Genomic DNA, 24291 nt, shown 5'->3' on the forward strand with positions numbered 1-24291 from the left:
GGATAGAAGTAGGGTGAGTGACATGCAAGGAAAGTGCCTTACATCCATACTATCTCTTTAGTCCTAAAACTTCTTAAATGTAAACCTGATTTTGTTATTCTGCTTGCTTACAACTCAAAGGTTTCCCAAGGACTTCAGAACAAAAATATTAATTCTTTCATATACCCACAAGACCTTTTTCTCAAGCTCCTGCTGACTTATCTAGACACTTCTCACACACATCCTACTTCTTTTCCAGTTTGGTGTGAAAGGTCTTTGGTTCCTCTAAGTACTACACTGTTTCTTATCTTGGGGCTGATTCTTTTTTGTTTGAAACTTTACTCTTCGTACTATGCATATATACCTAATCTTTTAATTTCAGTGGTTGTGTTTCTTAGAACAACTCTCCTGGCCTGAGCAGGGTTGCAGTCTGGGCACATGTATGAGCTCCCTCTCGAATTGATCTTTGGCTTTCCTAGCAGAGTACAAACTGCATCAGAATTGCCTATGTATTTACTGGCTTCCCTGTCAGTGAAATTTTTGTCTTTGGTTTTTATAAATTTTTAAATTTAAGTCAAGAACTTTTATTTATAAAGATACTGACTATTGAGTTTTAGATATATTATATTCTAGAACCAATCTTATTACCAGTGTCAGCTTCTCTCCATCAGTATTTTTAGCAACATGAGGACAACAGTGACTACATCTACTCAGTTCACTCTTCAAGCCATGAAGGTTTGTGTAGAAAGTTAGTATTTTCTAGATAAGTTTCTAGATAAGGTTTCATAAATGTCTGAGAAGGAAGGAAGCTAAAGGTGAATGATCACGGAACACAGGTAGCATGTGCCATTGGAGAGTCCTATAATCAGAGAAATGGTATTGAACCAGTATTGACTATATAGACTAGAGCAAGTGCCTTAACTCCTATACTATCCCTCTGGTACTGAAAACCTAGGTTCTAATGCTTTTTCCACTTCTTCATAGCTGGGTTTCAGGCTCTTTGTCTTGAAGATGAAACTCAGGTGCCCCGTATTATAAAATGAGGTGTATATTATTACCATATTATTGTATATATATGTTTATATATCCATCCCAAAAATGAGTGTGATTATTCTATGTCTATTTATTTCCCTCTTACTAATTTCCCCCAGAGATTTTGTGCTGAGAAAAATAACTATTGCTTCTTTATCGAAATAGCCTTCTTGTGGTCCTCCAGAGTTTGTCTCCATCATGGATAGCAGTGCTCAGCTTACCTGCCAGTAGGCAGTGTGTCTTTCAAGCAGATCATCAGAAAACCATCACTCTTTCTGACTCTATTTTCCAGACAATAGATTAAGTCATTGAGTTCTACTGTGGATAAACCCCATCTTAAATATCTCTCCTCTCAGGGCTGGAGAGATACCATGGAGGTAAGGCGTTTGCCTTTCATGCAGAAAGTTATTGGTTCAAATCCCGGCATCCCATATGGTCCCCCAAACTTGCCAGGAGTGATTTCTGAGCACAGAGCCAGGAATAACCCCTGAGCGATGCCGGGTGTGACCAAAAAACAAAACAAAACAAACAAAAAATATCTCTCCTCTCTTTCCTCATAGCTATTTGTTAGACCCACTAAAACAAGTGGAGAATCTGAGAAGCACACTTCTTTTTACCTGATGAGATAAAGTTAATAAAAAGGCAATACACAGAGAAAAAATGAGGTGGAAAATTCATACATAAAAAACTATAAACACATACTGGAAATCATGCTTGGCATATGAGAGGATCTCTGGCAGTATAATGAACAGGGAGGTGGGGATGATGCTGGAAGCACATCCCCACAGATAATGACAAGTAGCATCAATCTTTTATCCAATCGAGGAGTAAAAATTCTTGCAACTATAGGTCAAAGACTTCCAAGATGGTCCAGAAGTTTCATGGATAAAATGAAGTAGACTTCAAGTAACTTTTGAGATTGGCTAAGGCGAGAATTATCTCTTACCAAATACATGTTTGACAGAGACAGAAGGTCCTGGGAAGGAGCTGAGAAGCTTTCCTGACTCCTGACACTTTAGAAAGGACAGACAATTTGTTGGGAAGTGCTACCTTCCCCTGCAGGCCACGGAGAGGAACTGGTGGTTACAAATCATACTTCTTACAAAAAGTAGCTATTAAAAAAACAAATACCATCTCTAACATCCTCTGTATCAGTCACATTCCTACAGCAATTTTATTTGACCGCTGGGACAAATAGAGAAAATAGAGTGTAGGTGACAAAAGGTTGCTAATCATTCCAAATCTACCTTTCCACATTTAGTGGAAATTTAGTAGCCATAGATAACTTCTAATTCTCCTTCCTGTCAAGTGGAAGAACTGCCATGTTCTTTCTCAGACCTGATCCAAACATGGAGCTGTGGTCTCCTCTTTTACATTGTGACAATTCAACCTTCACTTCCTTTCTTTTTTCTTTAAACGGAAGTCTTTTTTTCTGTTTCCTCTCATATCCTCCTCATGGTAACTGTTCTCTCCTCTTGATTGGAGCAGCTCCTTCCCTGGTGCTCAAAAAGACAGATAGTTCGAGGAAACTACAAGTAAGGAGTCTCATAGGCAGTTTCCTAGGCCACTAAGATTTCTAAGTCTATTTCACATTGTACTTCTCAAACACAAAAAGAGAAGAGTGTTTGTTTTTTTTTTTTTTAATTCCATTTCTGTAAGCTACATTGGTTTTTTAAAAAAAAAATGATGGAGAGATTGAGATTTTAATCTAACCACTATTTCCAGTGTTTATAGTGCTAATTCAGGATGTAAGTGGTAGTACCAAAAAAAAAAAAAGATGAAAAAATAATGAAGGTTAAAGTAGAAGTCTACTTGGAATGAGGGACCTCCCATTTGTCATAGAATGTTATTGGCAGATGGTGCTTCAGTTTCCTCAGTTTTCCTCAGTTTCCTGTTTTCCTTAGTTTTCTCTGTTTTCCTCAGTTTCCTCAGTTTTCCTGTTGATTCTAGATAGCTGCTCTAGTCTACTTCTGCTAGATTCAGTTGAGTAAAAGGGGCCTTTGTTTTTATTGCTTTAGTTTGCATTATCAATGCTTTCAGTTCCAGTTAATCTCCTGTACAGTTCTTCCTTTGTTATTTAATGGAACTAGTGGAAGAATTTGGTTTGTAAGAGAGATCCCTCACAAAGGAAAGGTAGTTGTGTGGTGTCTGGGCAGTGGCATTTGACAAGCATGGCTTCCTTCCAGTCTGCTTTTACGTTGTTTTGAATCAGGAGCATGAGTCATGCCTGGGAAATATCAAGATTTGGGATGCTAGTTGTTCCCTATTGAAAAATCCGATTTAAGATTTGGCTCACATGCTCTAGTTCAATAAACAGCAAACATTTTATGAACAGGCCAGTAGCTTGTTTCTGTTGTCACTCATAGGCAGCATGGCTTTCTCAAAGAACAGGAGCTGAAGCTGAGAAATGCTAGTTTTCTTTTGAAAGAGGCAAAGGCTGCAACAAATGGAAGAAAAGTCTTCAATTAAGGATCACCACCAGTGTGTAAATCACAGACCATCCCCTCCAGCAACTCTAAATCAATTCTTGCACTGGGGTGGGGGTCAGGGGTTTAAAAGACTCTGAGTCATCAAGAGTTCCTACCTTTGTTTAGGCTTAGAAGACTATTGGCTAGACACTGAGCCATTCCATGGCTCAAGTGGGGGCCAAGTAATCCCAAAACCTTGTTCACGGGCTTTGCCAACATGATACCTCGATATGTTGAAAGATCAGATGATAGAGTGACCTGATGTAAGAAATGGAATGAAATGCATGGTTGGGCTATGAATAACTTATGTAAAAGAGAGTAGAAAGGAAGGTTTTCTAAGAGGAAACCTTTCTAAGAGGAAAGCTAATAAAAGCAGAGCTAGGGACAAGGAATGCAATGCCACCCTGAGTATCTGTTCCTAGAATTGGGGAACCCCTTCCACTGATAGCCCACAGGATGCTTTTGGACACCAGAGGAAAAGGGAGCAGCAGAGGTGTGGAATGGGAATCTGATCTCTAGCACTAAGGGAAGGATCTCTAAAGGATGGACCTCATGACTCCACCCTTGGCTTATAAGACCCAGTAGAGGGTCTTATTTTTAAGTCTTTAGTGGCTTATAGTTATTTCTTTTCATATGAAAAACATTTTCTCTTAGTTCTCTCTCTGCCTTAAGCAATTATGAGCATGTAATGTCTAATAACTGAATACTCCCCATGAAGACAAACAGAACTTCAATACTGAGGAAGGGGTTGGCTCTGGGTTACCAACCCCCTCCACAGTACTAAGTATTCCTTTAATGATTGGTATTGCAGTAACATTAAACAGATGTCAATTTCTTTATTTTTCTTAAACAAAATTTTTTTAATGTGGACTGATCTCCTGACTTCATTTTATTCAAAAAGACTGATTTATTGTTGGGAAAACCAACAAAAACTCTTTTTAGAGCTTTGTGTGAGTTTCATTAATTCCCCTGTGCTATGGCCTCAAGAAAGATGAGACCACCAGTATTACCAGTTTGTCCTGTGTGATTTAAATGATTTTAAACCTCAAAGCACATTTGTCACATGGGTTGTCAAAATTCCACTTTGCTAGAGTTGAGTGAGCTCTGTATTAGAATACTAGCCTGTGGAAGACCACAACATCCTCATCCCTGCCACCACAACCCAGGGCTTATTGGAAATAGACCAAAATTCCAGGGTTCAGACAAGAACCAGGATACATGCCAATCTAGAATAAGAAAAATGAGGTACTGTGATCTTCCTAAATCAGTGTGTTCTTATACATAAGTAAGCAAAAGCATCACTGGGTTAATTGGTTCAACCTGTAGAGTTCTTGAGATCCTGCTACTCAAGCTCTGGATCTCGAGTGTTTGAATACTGTCTAGTCAGTGGTTTTCAAACCTGATTGCTATTGGAATCTTGGGGGAAAATGAAGAATTGGGCTCTATCTAATTAAATGAGTGTATTTGAGGAGTCAGGCTAAGGTGCTGGTAGCTTTTACAAACTCCATGGCTCATTTGAAAATGAAGCCAGGATTAAAGTGGACTGGTATAAACTATGAGGTCTTAGTAACAAATCTCATTAAGGGCTCTTGGGAAGTTTTTTCTGGAGGCAGCTGTCTCTAGTTTGACATCTTCAGACAGATAAGATAATTTGCTTCTACATGCCCAGTTTCCTACATTAAGAACATGGAATCTATAACCTGAACAAGCATTAGAAGGCTTGTGAACCCTGTGGATTTCATTCTATAGTTTGCATGAATGTGCACGTTTTCTGAGGAGAGAAATGGCCAATTTTCAAGGAAAAGAATGAATCTTAGGCCGCTATCTCATTTGCTTCATGACCTCAGGCACTATCCATTGATACATTCATTCCTTTTTGTCTTTTTAAAAATCAACTTGGAAGCTCTCAGAGAGAAAGTGGAATTGCAATGAAATCTCAAAGTTGCGCATTTCCTTCTTTTACTAAGGAGGACTCTCCTGTGCTCTGGGGTGATTATTTGTTTCCTAAAGTGTTATATCCTCCTAGTGAGTAAGTCTATGTTACATAGATCGAGGACCCTCAAAACAGTTTGCTTTTCCTTTTTGTTTCACTTTCCTAGTAGCAGCTGTAGCAAACCTTATTAATCACACCAAGACGCTTAGTCTACCACAACTTTTGCAAAGAAAATAGAGGTCATCTTTCTTTTTCTCCCTCTATTTCTCAATATGTCAATGTCATCCCTGCTGCACATTGATTTTCTATTCAGACCTCCTCCTGGGCTCTCCACAATCTTCTGATTCATCCTGATCGGTCCTCTTGAAGTCTACTGTATCATCTTTCCCCTTGTTTCTATCCTTTTCTCTTGCCACTTGCTGCTTCTGTGGCTGGCAATCTTATCCAAATATTTGAATTTTGAAATAAAGTTCCCTTTATAAATTTTCTCACCTTTTATCTTCCAAAAGTTATTTTTATTGACCAAAAACTGCACACATGCTTCTTGTCCTTCTGTTTGCTCAGTTTCTCCTCTATTGCTCCATTAATGCCAACATTCCACCCAACTTCCAGTGGCCTGTCTATGGATTCCCTCCTGCACTTTGGAACATCAGTAACAAATGAGTTTCTTCTGTCGCTGGCTCCTTTCTCTTTCCAACGTCTCCATTCTTCATTTATCTTTCTATTTATTCTCAGCCTACATCTTGGCCTTCTTTTTTTTCTTTTCCTCAAAAACTTTCCCCCAGAGACTGGCCATATACTTTATTTCTCTGGCTTCTTTGAATGGTCATTTTGAACATTTGATTCTAACTCTTGGATCTTACTTGAATTCAACACAGAGTTTTTGAACAGTTACTATCACTGGGATATGTTACATATAAATTCATAATCTTAGACTCTCTCTTCTGAGTTATAGACCAGTAGTCTTCAATCATTGGCCCATAGACTGTTGCAGGTTCACAAGTGTAGAAAGCTTGAAAACCATTGGTTAATCTTCTTGCTTACAAGTGCCAGTCAATGGCCCTTTATGTTGAAGGATGTCAGTATGCAGGTGTTAAAAGGTTAAAGATCACTGCTTAAGAAACAAATATCCATTTTTCTGTTTTTTAGTTTTGTGATTGGGATCTAATTCATGGGTTATCCAAATCAATGATATATTTCTTTGTTCAGGGTTCAGAATATAACTTAATTGTTACATGTCATTATATGCTGCTGCCTGAGATCTTCTCACCCAGAGAATATACAAGAGTCCTCTGGTCACGAGACTCAAATGTAATTCTTTCTAATATGTGCAAGACTGCTCTCAGAATAGCAGGATGGCCTGGGATTCTAAGAGTGTTATTTCTAAGACTGGTGAGTGCAGTTAGAGAAATAACTACACCAACAACTATCGGTACAATGGTAGTGAGAAAAACTGAATGCCTGTCTTGAAGACAGGCAGGGGGTGGGGGAAGAAAAAGATGTGGGGCATTGGTGGTGGGAAGATTGCACTGGTGAAAAGGGGTATATCTTTTCTGACTGAAACCAGCTACAAATGTTTGTAACCATGGTGCTTAATTAAAGATATTATTTTGAGGGGCTGGAGCAGTGGCACAGAGAGGTTAAGGTGTCTGCCTTGCCTGCGCTAGCCTAGGACTGACCGTGGTTCAATCCCCTGGCATCCCATATGGTCCCCCAAGCCAGGAGCAATTTCTGAGCACATAATTAAGAGTAACCCCTGAGCATCACCGGTCTGGCCCAAAACAACAACAACAACAACAACAACAAAAGATATTAGTTTGAAAAAGAGTGTTATTTTTTCCATAAACTTCTCTATATTAACAGTAGGTATAGAAGTTTAAGACTGGTTAGAAATAGCATGCACTGTATCAGAGGGGGATATGCAGAGCTAATGCTGTCAGTCATAGACTCTGCCCTCATATTGCTCTGAACATGTTGAGTTGGGGAGGCTCAAGCATAGGAAAGCAAATTGGACCCACACTGGACATAATTTAACATTGAGTTGGAATCCATGTCATCTTGCCTTTCTTTTTGAAGTTTTCTTGGGCTGATCAGGGAGGACAGAGTAGCAACTTTTTGTCTGCGTGGATCTAGCTATGCCTTGGAGGATCAGTAGATCCTGGTCTTACCTTTGTTTCAGAATCTGTTTGTTGTCTTCGATAGTAATGCTGTCAGCGTGGTCCCTCTTGAAGATTTCAAAAGCCTCTTGGCGTCCTAATGACATTTTTTCTCTCACCCCTGTTTGGAGACACAGGGAAATGACATCAGTCATAGTATCAGGATACCATTAATGTTGGAGTTGCTTTAATTAGATACCAGAGCCAACTCTGGTTTCCAAAAGTCTTCTCCAGAGGCTGCTGACTGGATAAGTGGCCCCAGGTTCTTCCAGCTGGCCTTTTTTCCAGGAGGTCTTTCCAGGGACACCAGCTACCTTTTTTCAGGCTATTCCTGTACATCTATGTGATCTCTGGGGTAAGACAGGAAGTCTGATGGGAGGAAATAAAAACCAGAGACCCTAAGCTCTGAGAAAAACTACACATAACCCCTCTGCCAGTGCCCATTAATGTGGTATCTCCCTATTGCTTTTTTCAATTTTGTTAATTTTAATCCTGAATTTCCAGGAATTTAGCAACATAAAATGTAATCTGAGCCAAAAGATTTAGAACTTACAAGTCTACATGTAGTGATTCTTCCTTATCTCATGTAGCATGAGTATGAAATGTGTGGTATATGTGTGGTGAGTCTATGCATGTCTGTCATGTATGTGTCAGTATGTAGGGAAAGGTAAATCCTAAGTCAAGAACCATGTACAGACTATGGTGAAAGTCACCCCTTCAATCAAATTTTACCTTCCTTTGTCATTATTGTCATTACAGAGCACTCTTCAGTGCTAAGTCAGATTCAAGGCCAAAATTCTAAAACCCTGAGTCAGAATGACTAGATTTTGCTTACCCCAAAAGGGTAAGCAGGCTTCACATCTGCCCAGAAACCTCTAACTTTCTAGTACCAGGGTTAGTGTAGGTATGAACCTCACTTTGAAGAGAATTTGAAGAATCTAAACCTCACACTTGAGAGAATTCTCAGCTTAGTTTTGAATGACACTTCATGATACTTTGGAAATGCCTGGATTGTTTATTTTGTTTTTATTCAGTCACATCAATTTACTTGGGAAGTCCTTGATAAATTTTAACACTTCTAAAGATTTGTTGAGGTCCAGGCAAAGCAAGGGTTCCCTTCCCTATGAATCCTTCCTCCCCAGTAATTCTATAGATCCTGTCACCTCATAACAATTTGCCATGTGTGTGTGTGTGTGTGTGTGTGTGTGTGTGTGTGTGTGTGTGTGAGAGAGAGAGAGAGAGAGAGAGAGAGAGAGAGAGGAGAGAGAGAGACACTTCTTCATGTCTTATACAATATCTGGCATTTAGGTGCTGAACATATGTCTGCTAAATGAATCAGATTAAGAATGAAATAGGAATGGGGATGAACTTGATCTTATAATAAGAGCATGGTCCAGGGCTTGCTGCTATCTAGGGCTCTAAGATGCATTCAGCTGGGTCGCACAAGAACATCTCTTGCCTGCATAAAACCTGCTGAGTCCCATCAACCAGCCTCTGGGTGAGGAACTGGACCAGCCCATCTGCCACCAATTTGATGATTACTGTTGATAAAAATAGCAGCATGAAGAATGTCTGAATGGTGAGGCACACTAGACACTCCACCCTTTCCCAATCAGAAGCAAATGGGTATGGCTCATTTCTGTCTCCAATCTGCCCTGCACAATCCTGAACTGGATGCGCCTGGGAATGGGTTGGACAAGAATCAGAAAGATGAGCTCCAATGCATGAGAAATTCTAACTAGGGAGCACTTTTCATCCAACAGAGCTTTTTTTTATGGGCAAAGTTATTTATACCAGAACTTTCACCTGCCCTGATCTGTGACCCATTCTCCCTGAACATGTCCTATACTGCATGATCAAATAACACCAGGAATAGGAGCCAAATATTTCTGGCATAGAGAAGGAAAAGAGAGAAGTTCTACAGAAAGCTCACTAGAATTGCAGGATTACCAAATTGTTCCCCACAGAATTAGGGAGAAGGGTGGAGGTGTTGTGGGTAAAGGTATTCTTTAAGCTGAAGGAACAAAAGACCCAGTTGATAGTGCATACTTGTGCAAAATCAAAGTCACACTGAAAAGAACAAAAAAAAAAAAAAAAGAAGAGTGAATTTGAAAGTTTCAAAGTGAGTTGAAAGCTCACTTTGCTCATGAATTAGTAACCTATTAATTGGTTCTCCACCAGTGTTTATCTCAGACACTGTGCTCGGCTTGTGACAGATAGAAACTTGGACAAGAAGATCACTTATCTTAGACCTTGAAGAGTTAAAAGTCTATAAGGGAGAATAAAAATGAAGAACCAGTGACATGAAAATCATTGCCTGCTGCACTGAAGGCAAATGCCCAAGTGCCAGAGAACAAATGGGGTGGTCAGCTGGGGTCAGTGAGGGGACAGGCTCTTTGTGAGAGGTGAGAGCCCACAGCATTTTCATCACCTAGAAGGACTGATGGAAGATGCTGCACTAGCCAGGTGGGGAAAAAGTAGAAGATTCCAGAAGGAAGAACAGAGATATTCCCCCAGTTTTAAAAGGAAGCCATTTCTGTTTTTAGATCAGTTTTCTCAGTAAATATAAGCCTGATAAAGCATATAGGTATGAGCCTCAAAATGGCCTGATGGAAATAAACTTACCTATAAAATTGTGCATTAACTAGTGCTTGAGTGGTCCCAAACTTTAAAGTGTGACAGGAATAAAAGAGAACCATGATTTGTGTTTCCTGTTTATATACTTATGTTAATATTCTACTGTCAGCCAGCTATAGAATTTGTCAGATCCTTGGGGCTGGAGTGAAAACACAGTAGGTAGGGTGTTTGCCTTGCATGTTGCAGACCTGGGTTTGATCCTCGGCATCCCATATGATCACCCGAGCCTGTCAGAAGTGAATCCTGAACACAGAGCCAGGAGTAGTCCTTGAGTACCGCTCAAGGATGTGGCCCCCAAACCAAAAATAAATATATAAAATTTAAGAAAAGAATTTGTCAGATTTTTTAGGGTACGAATTTTTGTCAGTTTTATTTGCTAAATTTCTAGAACCAGCATAGTAACCATCACAAAAGAGGACATCAATCAAATATTTTATTATGAATAAATACAAATAAATATTTGGGATAATTCATATTTTTCTTTTGGGAACAACATTTTGTGAGACACTAGAACAAGTAAAGTTTCTGTCCACTACTTTCTCCCTGTTCCTCCCTATCCATGCTCCTGGCCAGGGCCATCCCAGGCAGGGTGTAATTTTAAACAATACCATTACCTTTCCAGTACTTATTACCTTGCTTCACAACCCACTATTAGAGGTGAATTCTAACCCCAAACTGCTCTTATAAAACTGTTGATGCTGTCAAAGTTATCACTGAAAGAAAAACATCATAATATGTTGACAATTAGCTAGCAGGTTCTGCAAAGTTGAGCTTTAAACCTAAGTCTTAGACTGGTGCCAGAAATCAGGGCCTGTGAATCTGAAAGAGAAGGCAAGATGGCAATAGAGATAAATCATGCTGGCCTCCAAAATTTTGTTTAGTCTATCAGATTCAGCTTCTCCACAAAGTTTAGGACTTTAGGAGATCTCCCTGACCATGCCTATTTTTAGAAACTTTTTGGCTGTCTCATTTTAGTGAATTTCCATTGTAGGTGCAGTGTTACATCCCAGAAAGTGAGGATGACTCAGAGGCCTGATGGCTTTTTTTGAATGATAGAACTTTTTAAAACCTAAAGTAAGACAAACAACATGTCACAGGGAAGTAAAAACAAACAAAACAAAGTAAAAAAAAATAAAAGAAGAGCAGGAAAAAGACAAAACCGCAATTAGGACAGCAATTTCTTAGTGTCCCTCCCCATGCAAGATCATGTTGTGAACTGAATGGAAAACATTTCCAAATTCAAAGGATACAAGTTCTTAGGGATTTCAAAACCTTACAAAGAACTCTTGTGTAGAAGGGCAGTTAGCACATGATCTTAAAACTAACCTTAAAGTTAGTCCTCTGAAACTGTTAGGGATCTGGGTTTAGGCTCTGGCCCCTTATATTATTTTCTTAATGTCCTGTTTTGTGGGGTTTTTGGCCAAACATTCTGAAATTTTGTTATTTTGTGAAAGAAAGAAAATCAATGCTTTTATAAGCTCTACCTCTTCCCTCCCATCTCCATCCCTCACTCCAAGTCCCATGGAAACTACACAGAAAGGAAAAATAGTGGAAATGGGGAGTTCATGCTACTGCCTTTGAGCCTAATGCCTGGTTTCCTTTTGTTAGGGGACATGGGCCAGAACTCACTTTCCTGGCTGTTCCCAAACAACCAACGGCTGCTTAAGCAATTGCTTAAAAATTGACAAAAAAGAAAAGGATGGAGAGTTATGTTGTTACTCAGACTGAACAATGATTTCTGAGTTAGAGACAATATATGTTTTCCTTGGAAAAGACTTTTGTTCGTGGGAATCTCAGTTCTCTATGAGTGCCAGAAGAAGTACAGAATATCAATGGAGAATGAGAAATAAGTGAGGAGCAGAGTGGTAGAAGGGTCTCCAGCACATCATTGAAATTAGAAGCATTTGGAGCTGTGTCTGGAAGAAAGTTAGATATAGGTCCATGAGTTCACATTATGTACCTGAGAAAAGGAGCTTTTCAAATCCCAGTGTAAAGGAAATAACTTGCTAGAGAGGCATGAGAGATTCCTCTATGTCATAGCACCTGGTAGTTCAAGCAAATATTCTCAGGGATCAAAAAAACTATACAGAAATTTCTTAGTAAATGTTGATCTTAGGTGAAAGAGACAAAACTTTCCTCATAAAAACAATTAGGTGAGAATTCTATCCTCTTGTGTGTGGGAACTTGAGTATGAGAGGACTAATGGGAGGGATGGGAAAGATATAGAGTACAGGGAGGCTGACACTGGTGGTGGGATTGGTCCTGAAACATTTTATGTCTAAAACACAACTATGAATAACTTTGTAAATTATAATGGTTTAAACAAAAATGATATGGAATACAGAGGATGTAATAATCTACCCATGAGGACCAAAGGAAAGAACAGTGGTCTCTTGAGTAGTGGTGCTGTGACAAAGACGTTCAGAGGCCACATAGAGCAAATGGTTGCTCCCATGAAAACTCTGACAGGTTAGGCTCTTTTAAACATGGAGAACTGAGATGAACTAATTTGTGGTCAGGGCTGGTGCTGAAGGACCCCATAAGGATAAATAAAGCATTGTCTGGATCAAATGGGAACTCAATTTTCAGTTTTTTGAGGACTCTCCATATTGTTTTCAATTCACCAGTAGTGAATAAGAGTTCCTTTCTCTCCACATCCCTCCAGCACTGATTGTTCTTGTTCTTTGTGATGTATGCCAGTCTCTGTGGTGTGAGATGGTACCTCATTCTAGTTTTGATTTGTATCTCCCTGATGATTAGTGATGTGGAGCATTTTTTCATGTTCCTTTTAGCCATTTGTATTTCCTCTTTGAGAAAATGTCTGTTCATTTCTTCTCCCCATTTCTTGATGGGGTTATATGTTTTTGTCTTATTAAGTTCTGTCAGCATGTTGTATATATCCTAGCAACACGAAAATCCAATACAAAAATCCCTTCCTCACACCTATATTCATTGCAGCGCTATTTACAATAGCCAGACCCTGGAAACAACCAAGATACCCTTCAACAGATGAATGAATTTGCTAAAGAAATTGTGGTACATATACACAATAGAATATTATGCAGCCATCAGGAAAGATGAAGTCATGAAATTTTCCTATACATGGATGTACATGTAATCTACTGTGCTGAGTGAAATAAGTCAGAGGGAGAGAGATAGACGCAGAATAGCCTCACTCATCTATGGATTTTAAGAAAAATGAAAGACATTTCTGTAATAAGGCCCAGAGACCATAGAGTTAAGGGGTGTGAGGGCTGGAAGGACCAGCTCACAAATTGAAGCTCACCAAAAAGACTGGTGAATGCTGTTAGGGAAATAACTACACTAACAACTAGCACGACAATGTTAAAGAATGAGAGAAGTAGAATGCCTGTTGCGATACAGGCAGGGGCAAGGGAAGTGGGGGGCATTGGTGGTGGGTATGTTGCACTGGTGAAGGGGGCGTATTCTGTTTATTACTGAAACCCAACTATGAATATGCTTGTAATCATGGTGCTTAAATAAAGATTTATATAAAAATATAAAATAAACCATTGTCACTCAAATGACAACTGCTATATTAATGTGATACTTTCACTGTGATTTCCAGGGAAGAAGCATTCACTTGTTTAATCTCCCCCAAAACTTATGTGTAGGTGACTCTCCATAGGACGCAATGCTATGTCCAGAGAGCTCAAGCCACTAGAAGCAGGTTGGGGACCCTGGGTTGGGCTCCTTCATGCTTCTCCACTGTTTAAATGTGGAAAGTCACTGTTGGAGGCAGTGCCATGTGCTAGGAATCTATTAAATTCAAGAGCCTGGGAACAGCCCAGTTATAATTTAAAGAGTCAATGGGCGGGTTCTGTAGGGGATGGAATCTGAAGATGAGGGAAAGACAAAACCACTTAGCCACAGCCAAAGTGACTACAGATGTAAAGACCAAAGAGCCCCAATGGGGTGGCCAGGGACATTTGCCCAACTTACTTCCTGTTTTTGATGGACAGTCTCTGGAATGGGTGTTTCCCCAAGGCTTTGGGATTAAAAGCTTATGTACAAAGCAAATGACCCCACCTGGGCTAAAGGACTTGCCTTGGGGTTCCCTATATTGCCACATAAAAGATAATCCAAGGAGAACCTTCAATTAGTAGACTCTTAAAATTGGCTTGGGTCAGGCTGAAGTCTGGCAAGCTTGGCAAAGACTCCAGAGTGTGGAGAGGAGGGAAAGGCTGAAGTGGAAAGCCACAGAAACCTGAGGAGATCCACCCATTGTGGATCTAAATTATGATTTAGATCACCACATCTAAATAAATCATATGGCTCTTAACCTAGTGCCAGAAATCGCACATCCTTTGGGAAAGGCTCACAGGCAAAAGCTCTCAGGGAGGCCTTGGGACAGGGACGAAGGGCAGGAAGGCAGTCTGTATTTCTTTTGAATCTTGGGAACACCATCTGCTTCATACTCTTGCTGTTGCTCTGCCTGTACTTCTGTCTAATCAGGTGAAGAAGTGCCCTAGTGTCAATCCAGTAGACAGGTCTAGAGCCCCCAAAAGAATGATATCTGATAGAAAGTAAGCATTTCCTGCTGCAGAAGTACCAGATCAACCATCTGTAGAAATCCTCCATGTTCTAATACAGCTCTAGGATTAGTTGTTCTGTTTTAGGACCCATTGCTCTGGTGAGCTACACACATAAACTGAGGGTGGACTCAGTTATGGAGATGGGAGAACTCCGGGTCACTTTGGAGTTCTCTTATAATCTAGAGGTCAAGATGTTTCCATCAAATGGGACAGCATTTGATGGTTCCTCTTACTGTATTGAAATGGAATTAGGAAAGCTTTTCCATCCATGGTGGTTCATAAATGTGTTGGTCCTTAAAGAGGTGTAATAGCTAATTTCATGCTTAATATGTAGATTAACCCTGGGGTTCTGGATGAGAGGGTTGTGTTTTCATACCTTGGTGGGTTAAATGTATTTGATCAGAAGTTGCAAAGTGTCACCCCAACTCTTTATTTTAGAGAGGTTCTGAATTTTTTGGGTTATGAGAGTGTATGGCTACTTCCAAAGATCTTGGTTACAGGAAATGAAATTCTTACATCAGCTTTGCTCTGAGAACTGTTCCCATGCCCTGTTGTCTTCAAAGGGGACAAGTTTAAGATCTACATTAAACAAAAAATGAATTTTGCTTGATTTTCAGTTTAAGGAGAATACATTTTAAAGGAAGAACTACAATCTAACCATGGGACAAAAATGCCCTTTATCTGGAATACATATGTATTTAAATATGACCCTTTACCTGGCTTTGGAGTAAGCAGAAAGCAAAATGAAGTGTGGATATTAATGTGTTTCTTTGGAGTGGGCTGGAAGAGAAAATTATGTCTCAGTGTGTCTTTTATGTAACGGGCATTGTTCTGTTCATATTCTGCAATGAATCACAAATATAAATTCAACGAATCTTCCTGATTTTTGTGGTGTGGGGAGGTAATGCTTATTGAAAACTAGGAGCTAGATGACATATGTACTCTCATTTAATTCATACCACATGACTGTAACTAAGTAGTATTGAGTCTATTCTATAGCAAACTGAAGTTGAAAGAGGTTCAACTGATCTAAGATAATAGTTGGTAAAATGACATACATACAGCTTGATCCCAAAATTGACTCCAAAGATTTGTGATGTTAAGAAAAAATACTTTCAGGAAAAAATAATCTTCCAACTTCTAGAAAACTGCAGAAGTCAGACTTAAGAGGCTAGGAGGTAAAAGATAATAAAGAGAAAATGGTGGTGTTTGCAGGGTTGTGAGTTGAGATGTGGAGTTAAAATAATAAATCATATAAAAACCCAAGAATGAAAAATCTTCATACTTGGGAAACTGAGGTAGGTATCTGATTACTAGAATAAGTTACCCAGGAATTGAAGGGATGGGCAAGAGATAAAGAGAGAGCTGGCTACTTAAGTGTGATGACTTGATTTTTTGTCATAAAGAATTTATTAATCAATCATGTCAGATTAGAAATTATTCTTTTTGTTGGGTGGGTGCATCCAGTGCACCTCAGTAGTTTTCAGGAACTACTTCCAGCTCTGTGCTAAGTAGTTGTTCTTGGCAGTGCCTGAAAGTTGCAACAATATAACATCAGGATACAAATATACTCAACCAATTACACTATCTTTCTGAAACAAGTTTAGGAATCTTTCCTTCACTGACCCAAAATGTACTCTGGAAGAGTCTTCAACAAAAAATGGTCCTGACATTTAAAATCATTCGTAAATTTAGAGGCATCTCATCATCTAATTTGAAACTGTACTCTAAAGCTATATTAATAGAAACAGCATGATACTAGAATAAGGATAGCCTCTCTAACCACTGGGTCAAAATTGCACATCTGAGGACAAATCCCCATTATTTATGGTCAACTAATTTTCTACAAAGGAATTAGGAAAATGAAATGGAGTTTAGATAATCTTTTCAAAAAATGGCACTGGGAAAACTGGATAACCATCATAAAAATCAAAGTTACATCCAGATCTCACATCTTATACAAAAATGAATCAACATAAACCAAAAAACATGATAAAAGACTGGAATCTATAAAGTACAATGAAGAATATATAGGCAGAACACTCCAAGCTTTGGTCCTCAAAAATGTTGTTGGCAAACGAGAAAGAATAAAACATAAACAAATGAACCTATATTAAATTAAAGAGTTTTGTCATGGCAAAGGAAACAGGCTAAAACTAAAAGACACACAATTGTATAGGAGAAAGTTTGCACTAATAAATCTGACGAAGAATTGATATCCAAGATATATATTCACAAAAACAACCCTCTTTCACAACCTTATCAAAATATGGGAAGCAAAAACAGACACTTCTCTGAAGGGGACAGACAGATGGACAATAGGCCATAAAAAAGTGCTTATTACCATGTTTTATTAAGAAAATCCAAACCAAACTGACTGTGAGATATCATCTCACACCAAATGAGAATGACGAATCAAAGATAATGAAAATAATTAGTGTTGGCATGGATATGGTGATAAAGGAACTGTGATCTATTGGTAGTATAACTATTCTCTGGTTCAACTCCTATGAAAAATAGAATAGAAATGTCTCAGTAAAGTAAGAATTTATCTGCCATAAAGCTCAGCAATCCCGCTTCTGGATATTCACCCCCATTACACAAAAACTTTCATCCTAAAGCACATTTGAACACCATTATTATTAACTGCAGCATTTTTTACAGTAGCTAAGATATGGAATCAACCTAAGTATCCAATGACAGATGAATAGATTATGAAGGCATGGTACACAATAGAATTCTTCAAAACTGCAAGGATTTTACTGAAAATCCTGAAGCTAACTGAACTGGATAAAATTAGAGGATATGGTAGGTGAAGTAAGTCAGAAGAAGAAAAAACACAGAAACACAGGATGATCTAACTTACTTGTAGTATATAGAATAACTGGAAGAGGGAATAAAGGTATTTAAAAAGGGATACCTAGATCATCAGAGAATAGGAAGGATATAGTAGGAAAGAAATTGAGGAGGGGAGCAAGAAGAGGCAGGTAGGAAGTTATGTGAGAGGAGCTGATGCCAAAGGTCTTAGGTATATCAGTGGTATAAAGCGGTTTGACGAACACATACACTCATACACCTACATAGGCAGCCAGAGGATATATTTGTGGATTACATTTGAAAAGCTTTCCCAGGTGATATGGGACAGAACACTTGAAGAAAAGAAGGGGAAATAAAGTAAAGCTGGCAAGTCTGCTGTAAAAGGTTTCTTTTCTTTTTTCTTTTTCCCTTTTAGGCCCATCATGCTTGGTAAGGATGAACTTGACTGAAGAAAGGCATCATAGTTTAAGCTCTGTGTAGAGCATTCTTAAGAAAAATCATAGTTTTCAAGTCTAAATAACCAAGTGATATGGTAATGAGCACTGTATGGGGAAGCTATCCCATGAAATTGATATTATATCTATTACAGACGAACATTAGATAGCCATTGGTATTGCGAACCTATACACTCATTCGATAGTTCCATGGATTACAGTTGAAAAGCAGACCCAGATGAAATGGGACATAAAATTTAAAAAAAAGGAGAGAGAGAGAGAAAGAGAAAGAGAGAGAAGAGAGATAAGAGAGAGATGAGAGAGAGAGAGAGAGAGAGAGAGAGAGAGAGAGAGAGAGAGAGAGAGAGAGAGAGAGAGAGAGAGAGAGAGAAGAAATAATTAAAGCCAGCAAAGGTTTTTCATTTTCTGGTCCAATCCTGTTTGGTGAGGGTAATCTTTACTGGAGAAAGGCTACCTGGAATAGATTGTGTATAGAGCATTCAAGAAAATACATGATATAGTAATAAGCACGATTTAGGGAGTATATACCATGTTATATTATCCAGCAGGTCTTGTGCATCCTGTTTCCTTTCCTAGAGGCAATCTATAATTATGAGCATTATGGTATCAAGGTAGACTAACAACAGTTGTCAAACAGTTGTTTGAGAAAAAAAAAGACTGATGAGAAGGAGGGAAAAGCTCTTCAGTAATGCTGCCTGGGCTGCATCCATCCTGCCTGTTGGGCAGGGTCACTGACTAGTGTTTCCTTCCCCACCCCCCTAGGATCCCTTGTCTGAGCATGATGGGTTGGAGTGGAATGGCTGACCCATGGACCTGCAAAGGCCCCAGCACTGGGGCCCTGTTGCTCAGCTCTCCTGCCCCGGCAGAGGCCACACTGTCCCCAGATGAAAATGAATTCGGTAGTGACCAAAAATATCATTCTTATGACTGAAGTGGTTGGTGATGGTGGAGGCAGTGGTACTTCTGAGAAATGCAAGGACTTGGTTCTTTGAGTGTGATTATTACTAAGGAATCATTTCCCATCCCCAAATTAAGATAAATGAAATAAAAATTAAAAAGGAATCCAGGAGGTCATCATTTTCTGCTCTTTTTTTATCCTGATGATTGCTTCTTTGTAAAGCACTTTTCATTAAACAAAATAATAAACAAATATTTGTTTATTTGCTTAAGCAGTGAGTGAAATCCATTGTGATCTGTCAACAAGGAGAGTAGTACCTCTGATGAGAGCTCTTGTCTCTGGTGAGATAAGCAAAACACTATCTCTTACTTTCTGTTACATAAAATATTTGAGAATGGGAGGGTCAGAGGTCCCTATAGGGCAGAGACATTGATAGGTAACAGGATACAGGTGTTTATGAAGGAGCAGATGAAGTATGTGCAGATATTAGAGTGATTTCTCAGATACATTTGTCCTGTGATCTGTGGTGGAGGAAGGAAGAGCAGGAGCTGGTGGGAGTTTCCCTGCCCAGAAAAGAGAAAGGCAGCATATAGTGGTGAGAGTGTCCACTGTGAGTACAGGGACATAGAGATTCAATGCAATTACTTTTGGAATTTCCCTTGGCTTCAGGGGAGTTTGGGTCCAAGTTGGTTCATTAAGGAACATTTAATTAAAACCCTGTAATTTTCAAAGTTATTGATAGTCGAATTTTAGACATTTAATGTTCTTGCACAAATTCCACCCCTAGTGTCAACTTCCCTCCAAAAGGGTGCCCAAGATGCTCTCTTTCCCCTTCTTCCCACTTTCCCTCACCTGCCACCTTGACAGGTTCATTTTAAAGTTTTGTGTTTAAAGTTTGGCTCTTATGATTTCAGTGGATAACCACGTGTAAGAAATGAAAGTTGGACCCACATCTCACACCTTACACAAGAGTAAACTCTGACCAGAAACTAGAAAGTACATTGAGGAAAATATATATAAAAAGCTACAAGATTTGGATCTCAAAGGAGTCTTCAATAATGTGATGCCATTGACAAAGACAAAAGAATAAAAAATAAACAAATGGGCCCAAATTACTTCTGGATACCAGCATCACACTCTTATTGTGTTTACAGAATTCTTAGGACATTTCTAGGCCTAGATTCCTGGAGCTTTCCATAGGCTTGATGGGCAGCTCTCCCCTTAATGACTGAATAACATTTATTTTAAATGCTTATTTTATTATTCTAAAGAAATTGAGTTGTTATTCAATTATTCTTATTTCATGTTTGGAAAAGAAAATATGATTTGGAGTCAGAAGACATTCTTACAAATGATGGTCCAGGATGTGCCATTTATATTGCTGCAAGTCACTGACAAAACAAGAACTAATCAGGACACCTGTCTCTTCATTTCACTGTAAAGGGTTAGGAGAAGAGGCTATCTTCATTCTGGAACTATTGAAAACCTTTGTGATGATGGTTTTTCACAGCTCTCTCAGCTGCTCACATCTCCTCAACCCATTGGTCTGAAGCTCCAAAAGGTATGTAACTTTGCTTATGCTTAAGTCCAAGCCAGTTACCAGGAACATAGCAGACATTCCAAACAAGGCTTGCTGACTGCAAGGAGTAAATGTCAGATTATCTTGTTTTCTCATTGACTTGTTTTTCTTAAAAGTGCTATTTGCTTTACTGCATGTAATTGTGAATGCAGGTTTCTGTGCATATATTTTACAGTGGAAATAAAGAAAACAGTATATGGCAGCTATGAATCATTTATTTAACTCTCTTGACAGACTGAATATAGAATTTGCAATAAAAAGTGAAAGTGTAGAAATGAATTGTTTTCATTATAAGTGACAACGAGTCATCTAAAAACCTAGCTACCGCAAGCTATTTAGTGAAAGAATGACTTAACCCAGTTAAAGTATTCTTAAGGTAGTTACAAATTATGGGTTAGTACTGGAGGGAGAGAAAAGAGTAGTTTAAACTGTCAGGCTGATTTCAGTCCTTTGTACTTTGTCTCCTAAATACACACCAGCCTGGCTCATTCCCCCAAACAGACCATCTCATCAAAACAACAGCAACAACAAAAGAACAATGAACCATTCTAAAAAACCTAGTCCCAACCCCAATTTACTTCACTCACAATCCAGGCTCTCCCTTGTCCCCCATAGTTAAATGGAACAGGCTACCACACGTTTATCTAACTAAGGTCAGAACCTCAACCTGGAGTTTCAGACTATAGGATTCAAACTCTTCTGTACAGCCTTTTCTCATCCCAGAATTATTTCCATCAATGCAAAACAAAAAACCATTTTTGGGGCCACACCCAGTGCGCTCAGGGGTTACTCCTGTCTTTGCATTCAGAAATCACTCCTGGCAGGCTTGAGGGACCATTTGGGATGCTGGAGATGGAACCCGGATCAGCTGTATACAGGGCAAACACCCTCCCCACGGTGCTATCGCTCTAGCTCCATATTTAAAAATGTTTTTAAAGCACTGTGGTTTACAAAATTACTCATAGTTGAGTTTTAGACATACAATATTCCACAATACCACAAATACCACCACCAGTTCCACTGATGTTTCCTGGTTCCTTTCAATCCCCTTCACCCCAATCTGTCATTTTGACAGTCAGCTTTTAAATTTAGTTGTTAAAATTTGGACTTCAACATTTCAATGTGGTTGACTCTGAGATTTGAATATTTAGCTCTATTCTTCCTTAACAAGACCTGAATTCAATTCATATTGACTTGAACTTCTCTACTGATAAGCAATGATGAGGTTTTCATGTGTCTGTTGACCATTAATTGGTATTCTTCAGAGAAATGTTTGTTCATTTCTTCTCCCCATTTAAAAAATTGCTATACTTTTATTTTGAGCCACACCTGAATTATATCTTCTTATTTTTTTCCTTCTGCTCTCTATACTGTGGAATCAAGGATGAACTAGGAATTCTCCCATTAAACCATGGCATTTCCTTGCTCAGTTATTCTAAATTCCAAATACAAGTGGTATCATCCTGTGTTTATCCTTCTATGGCTTATTTCATTTAAATAATATCTTCCAGCTGCATGCATATTGCAGAAAATTGCATGATTTCATTATTCCTTACAGCTGTGTAGTATTCTATTGAGTATATAATATATATATATAATATACATATTCATGCCCCACTAATCTTTCATTGGAAATCTAGGTTGATTCCAAATCTCAGCTTTTGTACTGAGTGCTGCAATAGTGAGTGTTTTTCTTTCCTGGGGATAGATACCCAAAAGTCAAATTGCTGATTCATGTGGCAGCACATTCTGAGTTTACTGAGAGTCCTCTCTACTGCTTTCCATAGAGGATGGACCAGACAATATTCCCACCAGTAGTAGATGAGTTTCTTTATCACCACAGCCTAGACAATAGAGATTGTTTCCAGTATTTCTGATATGTGCCATTCTCATTGGTGCAAGATGAAATCTCATTGTCATCTTGATTTGAATTTATCTAATGATAAACAATGACAAAACGGTTTTCATATGTCTGTTGACCATAAATTGATCTTCTTTAGAGAAACATCTGTTAATTTCTTTTCCCTACTTAAAAATTGTTATTATTTTATTTTGGACCACACCTGACATTGTTCAGAGGTTACTTCTAGTTCTGCACTCAGGAATTACTCCTGAGTTCTCAAAAGGGCTAATGGAATTTGATCAAATCTGATTAGTGACATACAAGGCATATGCCCTACTCATGTACTATAGATGTGGACCTTCTTCAGGATCATTTTTCAGTTTAAAATTTTTTTGGTGGGCTGGAGTGGTGGTGCTAGAGGTTAGGTGTCTGCCTTGCAAGCGCTAGCCTAGGACGGACCGTAGTTTAATCCCTTGGCATCCCATATGGTATCCCCAAGCCAGGAGCTATTTCTGAGCACATAGCCAGGAATAATCCCTGAGCATCAAAGGGGTGTGGCCAAATTTTTTTTTGGTGAGTACTTTGTATACTTCAGATATCAACTCTTATCTAATGTGTTGAATTAAAACATTTTCTCCTCTCAGTTAGATGTATTTTGGCTGTAGCCCATGTTTCTCATGCCATACATAAACTTCTTAGTTTGATGTAGTCATATTTATTTAGTTTTGATTCTATGGTCTTTGCCAATGGTTTTGTATCATTCAAGATGTCTTTGAGGTCTAGGTATTGGAGAGTTTTGCCTATATTTCCCTCAATGTACTTTTTTTTTGGGGGGGGGCCACACCCGGTAATGCTCAGGGGTTACTCCTAGCTATGTGCTCAGAAGTTGCTCCTGGCTTGGGGGACCATATGGGACACCGGGGGGATCAAACCGAGGTCCGTCCAAGGCTAGCGCAGGCAAGGCAGGCACCTTACCTTTAGAGCCACCGCCCGGCCCCTCAATGTACTTTTTAAATTCAGGTCTGATCTCAAGTTCTTTGATCCACTTTGAGTTGACTTTTGAGATATGAATCCATATCCATAACATGTGGTTATTCAATTATACTAACTCCAGTTATTAAAGAGGCTATATTTATTTCATTTTATGCTCTTAGATACTCTGTTAAAAAATTAGCTGACCAGGGGCCAGAGAGATAGCATGGAGGTAGAGCGTTTGCCTTTCATGCAGAAGGTCATAGGTTCAAATCCCAGCATCACATATGGTCCCCTGAGCCTGCCAGGAGTGATTTCTGAGCCTGGAGCCAGAAGTAACCCCTGAGCGCTGCTGGGTGTGACCCAAAATCCAAAAAAAAAAAAAAAATTAGCTGGCCAGAGAGGCCATGCTCGAGGGCTCAGATTAGTGAGCTAGTGAATGGGAAGCAGCAGGGTAGAATCCAGAGCCCAATAGTGGAGTTAACAGATCTGATGAAACAAATGGATTGTGGCCCATCAATGCAGGTCATAACTGTGCCCAGGGGTGTTGCCTCGTGAGCAGGAGGCTGCTTATGTGGCCAAAGATAAACTGCCATTCACATAAACTCCCTGAGACCTCTCTGACAGTGGGAAAGATTGACTGTGTAATAGGGAATATTCACCTTAAATCTTTAAGAAATCATAGTAAAGAAATTATGATAAAGCAGTGCAAAACCCCATACTATGGGGATAAAGATGGTAGTCCTACTGACTCAATCATTAGTAACCCCCCATATAATCTGTATAAAATAGACTTCAAAGTAGAAATTCTTAGAATGTTCAACAAACTCACAAAAACAATGGAACATACTGCCAATAAAACACAAGAGTATATGAGAGAAGAAACAAGAAAATATTCTGAGTACAGAATCAGTTAGCTTAAAGGTATAGTGCAGAAAATTTCCAGCATAACAGAGGATGGGGGGA

At 39.0% G+C, this 24291-nt stretch overlaps 1 protein-coding gene across 1 annotated transcript in view; it reads right to left on the reverse strand.

Moving 5' to 3' along the window:
• KIF6 (kinesin family member 6) overlaps positions 1–24291 on the reverse strand; it is a 601782-nt gene that overhangs the window by 133934 nt on the left and 443557 nt on the right. The window contains exon 14 of the mRNA XM_049764755.1: positions 7581–7689. Coding sequence (XP_049620712.1) covers positions 7581–7689 — 109 coding nt within the window. The remainder of the gene's footprint in view (positions 1–7580; positions 7690–24291) is intronic.

Source organism: Suncus etruscus, chromosome 18 (assembly GCF_024139225.1).
Source record: "Suncus etruscus isolate mSunEtr1 chromosome 18, mSunEtr1.pri.cur, whole genome shotgun sequence".
Taxonomy (NCBI): Eukaryota; Metazoa; Chordata; class Mammalia; order Eulipotyphla; family Soricidae; genus Suncus; species Suncus etruscus.